The sequence below is a fragment of the Necator americanus genome, chromosome V (assembly GCF_031761385.1).
Source record: "Necator americanus strain Aroian chromosome V, whole genome shotgun sequence".
NCBI classification, from domain to species: Eukaryota; Metazoa; Nematoda; class Chromadorea; order Rhabditida; family Ancylostomatidae; genus Necator; species Necator americanus.
Window position 1 is genome coordinate 28,877,025 of NC_087375.1, and position 10,491 is coordinate 28,887,515.

The 10,491-nt window shown below is 41.3% G+C and overlaps 2 protein-coding genes across 2 annotated transcripts; both read right to left on the reverse strand.

Moving 5' to 3' along the window:
- Positions 1–284: 284 nt before the first annotated feature.
- RB195_015545 (uncharacterized protein) lies at positions 285–842 on the reverse strand (the record flags this gene model as incomplete). The annotated part of the gene is made up of 1 exon (XM_064206303.1): positions 285–842. The coding sequence occupies one exon, from the start codon at positions 840–842 to the stop codon at positions 285–287; it is 558 nt and encodes a 185-aa protein (XP_064062184.1).
- Positions 843–1,387: 545 nt separating this feature from the next.
- Positions 1,388–2,035, reverse strand: RB195_015546 (uncharacterized protein; the record flags this gene model as incomplete). The annotated part of the gene is made up of 1 exon (XM_064206304.1): positions 1,388–2,035. The coding sequence occupies one exon, from the start codon at positions 2,033–2,035 to the stop codon at positions 1,388–1,390; it is 648 nt and encodes a 215-aa protein (XP_064062185.1).
- Between the last annotated feature and the right edge of the window lie 8,456 nt (positions 2,036–10,491).

Consider the following 10,491-nt stretch of genomic DNA (forward strand, 5'->3'; position numbering starts at 1 on the left):
TCGGCAGGATTTTTGTTATTCTCACTTCCCACTCATTCATTGGTATTCATTTTGTTTGTGTTGCATGCAAATATTGGCCAAATACAATAATGTTCTTCAAAACAGTCGTGAGAACTTCTGCAAATTGACTTTTTCAATCTGCTTGCGTAACGTGTAGGAGTTTCTCCAATTACTGGACATGAATATTAAACATCAAATATTTAAATAAATACAAATACTTAAACAAAGAATTGGGTCAAATTTTGTATTTACTTAGATACTTAGCTTACTTAGATGGCCCGTCTTCACTCGACGTGCGGGCCCCAGCATCTCTTCCACTCGTTTCGTTCCCTCGCCATTGTCATCCAAGATGTTCTCAAGCTTCGTGAGTGACGTTGACGAGGTCCTTGAGCCGTATCCAGCTGAGCTCTCAGCTGGTCCATCCGTGCAGCGAACACGTCACTCCATCTCGTTGGCGGTCTCCCTCGGGGGCGTTTAGCGTCCCTTGGGATCCACTCTAGCGTTCTTTTAGTCCATCTATCGTCGATTCTTCTCATGATGTGACCGGCCCATCTATGTTTTGCTTTCGATACATATTCCGCTGGGTCGCGAAGACGGGACATTCCTCTTAAGTCGGAGCTACGAAGACCGGCAAGGTGTTGTGTGCGCCGGTTAAACTTCAGGAGACATCTCTCAAGGGCTCTGTGGGTAATAAGTAGCTTCCTAGACGTGGCCGCGGTGTCTGCCCACGTCTCCGCTGCGTAACAGAGCGCTGGAAGGACTGTCGAGTCGAACAGATGGGCACGAAGATCATGGTCCGTCAGTTGGTCCGTAGCTTCCTGACGGCTGCGAATGCTGCCCATGCTGCTCTCATTCTTCTATTCAGTTCTTCCTTCAAGTCGTTTTCCATGTTCATAGAACGTCCGAGGTATACGTATGACGAAGTTTCCACGATTTGGGAGCCTTCAAGTTGTACTCCTCCGTCCTCGCAGTGCGCGTTCTTCATGAACTGTGTCTTCTTTCTGTTTATTCGTAGTCCTATTCTCTTCCCTGCTTCGTTCAATTCGTTGAGCATCGTTTCTGCTTCATTGGTGCTGCTCGAAAGAGAACGATGTCGTCCGCGAAACGAAGGTTCGAAAGAAATCTTCCATCAACACGTATGCCCCTTTCTTCCCAGGATAGTGATTTCATTATCCATTGCAATGCAGCCGTGAACAGCTTCGGCGATATAGTATCGCCTTGTCGTACCCCCTTTCCAATGGGTATGGTGAGAGGGCGGTGGAAAAGCTGTATCCTAGTCGTGCATCGTTCATAGCAATTGGCTAATGTCCTCACATACGACGCGTCCACACCTTGATCGACCAGCGCTGACAGTATTGCATTCGTTTCTACGCTGTCAAAGGCTTTCTCATAGTCGACGAAGGTTAGAACAAGGGGCAGGCGGTATTCCCGGCAAACCTCTATGACCCCCTAGTCCGAATCTTCCAATCCTGTATTCCTCTTCTGTGGCCTTTCCTAGTTTTGCGTTGAAGTCTCCGACAACGAATTTGTAAAAGGACTTCTCGTTGTAGACTACTTCCTCCAGCTCCTCATAAAACGCGTCCAATTCGGAATCATCAGCTGCTGATGTTGGTGAATAGCAGTTGATGATACTGATGGGTTTTTGGCGCAGAGGGCGGAGGCGAAGAATGGCCAGACGAGGTGACAGGATCTCGTGAGAATCGACGAGATGGACGACAGATGGGTGCACAACGAAACCAACACCGCCTACATTTCGCGACGGAACCTTCTCTCCACGAATGACGAGTGTACCGTCATTCATCTGTCGTACGTCGCTCCTTCTGCACTTGGTCTCCTGCAGAGCAATCACGTGAAATTTGATACGCTCTGCAGCTCCGAGAAGGGCATGCAGGTCGGCGTCTGTGGAAACTGTTCTCGCGTTGTAAGTACACAGTCTGAGACAGTCTCCATGGCGAGTCGTGCGTGTGTCGCCTTGGTCCAGAATCAATGACGTCCTGAGCAACCTGAGATTTGATCGCCTCTCACCGGTCGCCATACCGTCCGACGTCTGAGACGGCAGGGCCCAGTGTGCAGGGTACTGAGGCAGTGAATATGCTGGAGTGGCAAAGAGACTTTTCCCCAAACTAAGCAGCCATGCCACGGCGAGCTTAGCTTTCACCACAGGTCGTCGCCCAACCTATATGGATCAGGGAACCACCTTGCGACATTTTGCCAAGACGGTGGTGAATCTTAGCAGTGGTTTACTCTTAGCTAGGCTTCCGATTCCGAGAAGTCGGAATGTCGGATGTGTCGAACTCCTTCTCAGCTTGGGAGACCCTGCCGGAGGACGAACCTCCGCTGTGCATCGCAGTTCGACGCCCAGTGTCACCTCCACGCCACTATGAGGCGGTAAACCGTTGTGGAGGAAATTTTGTATTGCATTTTTTAAATTTTTTTTTCAAATTTTTTTTTCCAAAGTTCCATTTTTACAAAGTTTGTGCATTGTTTTTCGGATAGTCAGATTTCTACGCGGGTCGTTATGAAGCACTTTTCAATTTTATTGCCCACATATCTCCAACGCACGTGGTCATGAACAGGTTTGAAAATAATTCTCCGTCCAATTTTTTGAAAATGTGATGTGAAGGGGGAATATGATCCACACAACCACCAGATGCCCTCCTCTCGTATTGTTTTTAAGAGAAAAGCATATCCGGTTATTTTGTTTATGGTTTCGTTAGTTTTCAATATCTGCTTATAAATGAAAAATACTCAAATGTCTACACAAAATTGTCGAATAAAAATAAAGAAGTGGGAGTAGAAAAGCACGATTCACAAGAAGTTCTAGTTTTGCTCAGCATGTTTCAAACTGCAGTAACTGTTAAAGAGGGCTGTTCTTTGGCGGTTGTCAAACATCGGTGTATAATTCATTCTATATTTCAGGTGAGTTGAGGTTGTGCTTATGAAAAAAACTAGTGTTGTTTACAGAAAGATGTGGATGATAGCATAGATTTCCTAGTAAAACCAATTTTAAAATAAAGTGAGAGAATTTGTATTTAATTTTGGGATGTAACATTGTTTCACAAGAGTTTTTGATCGGGGAGCAGATCTTTCTAGGCGGATATGAAGGATTTGTCAAGTTTTCAACCGGTTAGATAACAATAATAATCAATAACTATTATTTTCATGTCATAAATCTCCTTGTAAAGCATTTACATTATTTCTCAGTTCTCCTTGTAAGGATCTGCTGCAGGACCTAAACGATATATCCGGAATAGAAAAAAATGGCTTCTTAGCCAAGCTCTTCAGACAGAACTAGTTTTGGAAAAATAGCTGTTATAGGCTATCTTTTTGTCGACCTCGCAACAACAGCTCTTTCCTTGTAGTCGTACCCGCCACCACTTTCCCAGCCGGGGTATGGGAAAGATTGCTAACGGCAAAGTACTACGGTAGCTTTTCCGCACCAGCCGCAGTATGTGAAGGGTGGCTCTCAGTCCAGTTCCCTTCTTTCCTTTTTGAAGGCATCACCACACGGATCTGGAGTGGTACGGATTTCTGGTGGAGTATTCGTATACAGGACCGTAGATTGAGAGAAGGGTAATTCCGTTCATTTCTTTCTAATTGCCGTAGAAAACGGCCTGGGAGATACGGCTTCGAGCGTTCCGGCGCACTATTTTCTACAAGGAGTTCGATCGGAGCGCGCCAGCCCTGTGAGGCGCCGCATCTTCCAAGCCGTTTTTTTACGGCAATTAGGAAGAAATTGACCGAATCACACCCACCTCCATAATCTACGATCCTGTATACGAATACTCCACCTGAAATCCGTACCACTCCAGATTCGTGGGGTGATGCCTTTAAGTCGAAAAACGCAGGCATATAGGCCCTTCGCCTGAACTTTCATTTGAATTCTATGGCTTATCGTCATATCAATCTCCTTTCCTCAACAGTCTCTTCGGTGCACAGTAGACATTGCCGAGCTGCTGTGGATATATTCTCTATATGTATATATATGTATGTGGACATATTCTTCTATTCTGCTCGAAATATATCAGTAATCCTCTGATTTTTTCCTTGGTATGGTCATTGCGGAGTGAAATCTCATGGTCACTGAGATTAGTTGTTGCTATTTGTGCCGAAAACTACAAGACCCTATCAACACATGAGGATGTAAGGATCTAACTTTGGCTAACAGTCGTAAGCAAATATTCTGAGCTGGTAACCTTATGGAAGAGGACTTCTTTTTCATCATAAGTATAATTAGCCACACAATCTTTTTCCGATGTCATTTCTATAAATACTTCAATTTTTCTAAAATTTCTTCTGAATACAGCACAATCACAAGCTGATGTCTTTGTCGACATTGCTGATGGAATATTTTTGTTTGGTTAGTTGCGTAAATTGTTGCATTCACCTATTTTAGGAAGATAATCTACCACGATAATTCTTCACAGAAGATGAAAAGAAAAAACTCCGGAACGCGTTTTTTCGTTTTCTAGCGAAGAATTGCCGTGACTCTGTACAGCTTTATGGCATTCTCGCTACTAATGTACACCTGCATGTAGATTCTGACTTCGTTATGTTACAAGTACCGGTCATCACTTATTTGAACAAAACCCCCTGTGTTGGTTATTCTGGAAGCCTGTCCTTACGTTTCATCGCCACACCTGCACAATTTTCTCCTGATTGGTTCGTATCACAGTTAACACATCAAGAATCAGGCAATAACATGCCGTAGAGCATAAATTGTGCGTAATATTTGTGAATTCTAGTTGAATGCACATAATTTTCACAGAGCAATTTATATTTCTGTTCAAAGAACAGCTTCCTCACTTAATCCTTGCCTATGGACAATCAATCCACAATGTTTCATTCAAGAAAGTCTAGTTTTATCTTTTGACCGTATAAGTCATTGCACAAGAAGAAAATTCTTCGAAAAAAGCGCAGAAAAGGACCTTCCTTGTAAAAGCACTTACATTTTATGCGTATTTCTTCAACCCGCAACTAAAACTCGGTCCGCTTTTGAAGTCTTAACGCTCTCGCCCCATTACATATGTTTTGATGCAGTCGACAAAATTTCTGCTTCTGTTACTCGTTTCATTGCTTAACTGCCGGCTCATCCTAGAAAAAAAAATACTGAGGTTTTTCTAGGAAATTATTCTCATTCTCCATTAATAAATTGTCATTGTGCCTCTTCTTTTTTCCTATGTCCCCTGTATCCCCACTTTATTTCTTCTATTTCGCCAGTGTCCTTGCTCTCTTCACATCCGTGTTCTGGAGAAATATCGCTCGCACAACTTTAAAGTTTACATTAGGGTCTCAAATCAGTGATCGCTAGTATTTTATCTCCTAGTGATCCACCGCTACCCAATCGTTATAGCCATAAATCACAAATCCACAATTTTCCAATTTCACAATTAAAAAATTAAAATAGCTGCAGCGCACTTTTAAAGATCTCAGCTATCTAAAAGCAATTCAGTTCACCTCATTTTGTTATATATTATCGCTCCAGAGTTCCAACAAATTTTTGAAGAGACTTTTTCGTTTATCTACGCTCTTTTCGGGCAATTCCGTTCTAATTTACTAATCTTCTAATTCTAATTCTAATTCTACTGGTTTCGGGTGTCCTGCAACTTGACAGAATGGCGGCAAAAATATGAGAAAAAGAAGAATTGAGGGAAATGAGGAGTTTGCATATCGACATTTATAATTCCTCCTCTTTCATAAATGTGAACATGTGCGTTCTCAAACCAAAAAATAGAGGATTGCTTCCATTTTCATATATTTTTCTATGTATCCCATTTGAAGGGATAAAAAAGCTGAAGCGTTTAACTGAAGCGGGAACGATCCCTACGCGCCGATGCGAACGTCTTTAATCCAGAATCGTAGAGATTTATAAACCCGTATACGGCTTACACAATAATTTGTGGATTTCGCATAAAATTAATGTTTACGTTATCAGATTTACCAAATGAGACAGCACATATGAAGACTACTGGAGGAAAAAATTACGACGCTATCATTTGAGTCCAAGATTATAGTACGCAGGTCACGAGAAGTATTTTGAATAACTACCAAAAGTCAAAAAATGAGGGGAAGGATGAGTGCGTTGCAGTGAATTAGAAAACTAGATGAACCATGTCCAGGTATCTCAGCGGGTTTGGTCTACAGGGCGGGTAGTCAGGTCCCTTACAAGAAACCATGTGACCTATAGTGGTGGTACGTGGTTGGTCTGTTGCATTACCAGATTCCTGAAGTGAGATGAGGACTACCCGATGTGTGGTTGCTTGAGCTTACCTACCGTTTGGATGCTTTCTGTAGAGTAATGAGGTGTTTGAGAGGATAAATCACTTGTTGCTTTGATTTTCCAGACTTTGACGAAGGCGATAACGCCGAAACGTTACCTGTTAACAAAGAAAGATCGATACCAATCTCAACTAGAGCTCAAGCAAATCAATAAAAAATATTTTATCGACGTCGGAGAGATGAACGACTTTGTTGGCCCGACGTGAGACTGAACCACCCCGACGAATTGTGATCTTCGATCAATGCGCTATGGATGTAGATCATTTTGCTCATTGACTAGTTATTCCTCTAGTGTATATTTATAGTATTGTGATCATATCTATAAAAAATGTAATAAGGTCCGTTGTAGCCACACGGTCGAGGGTTCGAAATCGCCCTAGTGCAAACTAGGCCTTTTATCCCTCCGCGGTCCATAAATTGGTACCAGATTTGTCTGGGAGGATAAAAACACTGACTTGATCATCGGCTGGCGCCCGCAAGTCATTGTATAGGCCAACACGCGTTCCAAAACCTGATCGATTACGAATTCCAGTAAAACGCGTTGGCGCATCCCAAGTGGATTGATACGCCAGTGACTTTATGCTTTTTTTTATAAAAAAAAATGTCAGGAATGGCCTGGATGATTTTGCAGTTCTACTCATTTCATTCTTCGAACATTTGCACCGCCTGGGTGGTAGCAGTAAGGTTAACTCGTTCAGTTAGGCTTGGTGCTATCCAAGAAATTTTGCACTGTTCGATCTTACTTCTTGATCCTAGTCTTAATCTCTTTAGTCTTCTTAATTGCGATTAGTGTAAACACAGATATATATTGCCACGACAGCCCTACCATAAAATTTCGATTTATTTCCGCAATACTATTATCTACAAAATAACCCACGGCTTCGCTCGTATAACCACACCATCCCTAATCCGCCCACGAAAATCTATTTTTACGCTTAATTGTGCTCTCACCGAATCGGCAAGTTGTGTTGTTTTGTTCACAATTTGTTTACGTTAACAAGAATGGGCCGTAGCGGTTTTTTGTTCTGGGATATATGGTTGACGTGTGGGCGTGGCACGGAGATATCCATGGGACGGGTGTGGTCCTGACATTAGTCCGAATGCTTTGTGGTTTTTTCGAGCGTATATGACTCCGCTTCGAGAATGTCGTCACTACGACAGACTCTCTCTCTCTCTCCCTCTCGCTCACACATCTTTCTGCACGGTCAAATACATTTGAATATGTTTTTTTGTGTACAGTCATGGATGTGCTTGTGGATTTATTGAATAAGAGGCTCGATAATATAATATGTTGATCACAAAGTATCGCAACACTAGAACTCTCCATGATGTAATTTCTCTGAAATGAACTTTAAAATATTTTTAGATGAAAAAAAGAAATGAAATGAAAGATGGATTCTCAAAACGGAGCATTACGTCTTATCTTATGAGAATTAACATAACCCTTTTGAACCTTTTTTTTGAATATTTGTGGATTGACAGTTCCTGATTTGTAGTTCTGACCTTCAATGGAAACCGCTTCAAAATCTCGTTAGCTTTGCTTGAATAAAGCAACTACTACATACTCCAGAACCTTTGAAAATGTTTTTGGAAGATCCTCGTTGTTGACGAAAATGTGAAGAACCTGTACTTTGTAGAGATAAATGAGCCGGATTTGTCCTAGAGAAGTCAGACATTTTGGTGAGTATGCTAGTCATATTTATTCTATTTTTTCTTCTTCTGGACACTGTTTTTTTTAGTAACAGAAGGAAAATTTTGGTAATAGTGAATAGCCTAAAAAATGGGCAGTCTAGAGCAGTCGCTAAGAGGTTCGGCTGTGAGTGCACGATCGACGGTTCGAAGCCGCCGCAGTGCCACCCAAAGCTTATATCCCCAGATTGCTACCATTCTTCTCTGGGAAGATAAAAACACTGACTTGACACATTCACTAACCTTTGCCAAAGCCCTCCGGTGTTCTTGAACTACAAATGGTTTTGAAGTCCAATCGACGGGGGAGGAAGATCTCCATAGGAAATAAGAACATCGTTCCCTTTATTCCTCATCCTTTGTTCTCATTTCAAGGAATCATTTGGCTTTGAAGCTTTCAGTCAATCTTCGCCTCACGCACTCCAATAGTATCATTTTGCACGCTTGTGCTCTTGTTTACCCTCAAATATACCTCAACTTGAGGAGCAATGGCTCAACCCGTAATCTCGAGACCTTAGTTGCAATAGAAGTAAAGCGTATCTTCTGAGCGATGAAGTTATTGTATGCTTTCGGACACCATTATGATAAGTTATTTGCTGAAGTGTCTCTTTTTTTCGTTATAGAAAAATCAACTTCTCCGAAAAATCCGAGAACCGAACTGGTCTTATTATCGGGTGTCGACTAATCAAAACTGTAATTTATAGATGGATGAAGTGTTATTCATTTATTTATTTGTTTATTTATTCATATGCACCAAACACTAATTTAGAGCAAGGATTCTTCCTGGTTTTTTTTTTTCTTTTATTTGAGAGGGAAACTTAGATATAACCCCTTCTTGATGGGAAATCAGAATATTACATGAAATATCTGGAAACTCTTCTTCCTTTTCCAAGTGATAGCATCCCAAGAAAAAAAAGTCCAATCCATTGAAATGAGAAGCGTTCGCAAATTGCCAAACAAATAGCGGTCGTTGAGAAAGTTTTTCTCCGATACTATTATAAAATTGTAAGAAGTTACACAACAGACCTCAGACATTTCGTTAAACTCATAGGTCTCCATCGCTTGGTGGCGATTTATTTTGAGGGACCATTGGGGCAGTACGTACAATCAACGACCCTTCATGCTTGATTTTATGTAGCGTATTTCTTTAATGACATAATCATCCATTGTCGACGACATGCAGGTGGTTATACAAACTCCATTTTTTGGTGGAAATATTTTAGTAAAATGAAATTCTTTTTAACCTCGTCTGGGACTAGCAGAAAATTGATGTACCAATAAAAATCAGCAGTTCTGCATTTTCGATGAAAGGGTTTAGGGTTGTAGTGCATTGGGTATCGGAGATTCCTATTCTTCTTGCTATTAAGGCTTCCTCTGTTCTTCTGCGGTTTTCTCCGGAACTGAAGAAACCTTTTTTTTCGGAACGGAATGTTTATTGGGGGTGTGTGATTGGCTAGCTGGTAATTATTCCAACCCATACAGCGTGATATCATCCGCTCCAACCTCTATTTTACTTGCAAACATTGTTTCTACGCTGGTACCGGATAAATAATGAAGATGCTAATGCTTAATTCATTGTTACAACCCAGAAACTCCCTTGCCTTTTTCTTTTCAGGAGAATAGCGAGAAGTTGTACTAAAACAATAGGGTATTGAGAGACGGAGCTGCCAGCAGATTCTTCGCAATTACTTCCGAGTCAGTTGCTTTTGTTCCCTACAAGGAAACGGTAAAAAATAGGACAAGGTCTGAAAAAAGTCAATTATGAACCACTATTAATGATGAAATTATACTTTTTGCACCTGGACACTTTATTTTGAATCACAAATAAAACTTCTTTTTTGACTCAAACTAACATGGTCTTCTAGTCTTTATGCAACAAAAATCAGGAACCACTGGCTACAGTAAACGACAAAAAGACGAACCACGGCATATAAACTTAGAGCTTAAAAAATTTCATTAATTTATTCTACTTCGAAACCATTCCAATAAACAGAGCAAAATCTGCAAGAAAATATACACTGGGAAACTACACAGAAAATACTATGTTTATGATGACTTCTGAGTAAACAATATAAAATAAAAAAGTATGAAGATAAGTATTTCTGCGATAGCATTTTTTTTTCCAAAATATCTGCATGGACGTTGATGCTTATGTTCATCCCGACAGCCGCTTCACGCATCGTTGGCCGCGTCGTAGTCTTCTTTGTACTCATTTGCATTCATGGCAGCTGCAAGTCAGCGACAAAGTGTTAGGGCGTGGCTATCGTGTCTACTGACATGTGTTGCGGTTGTCTGGTACAACATAAATACCAGCACTTGTAGTCTTTTACTGTAGTGATGTAGTAATTCTACGATGCAATATAGTAGCAAAGTAATGTAACATTAGAAAAGTTGAAAATTGAGGTTGATGTGCAAAGCCAACTTGTTTCAGTTTATTATTATTAGGATTTATTATGAGTGGTTATGGCGCAGTCGGTTAGAGGACTGTTGTAGGCACACGGTGGGTGGTTCGCTCTAGTGCTCACC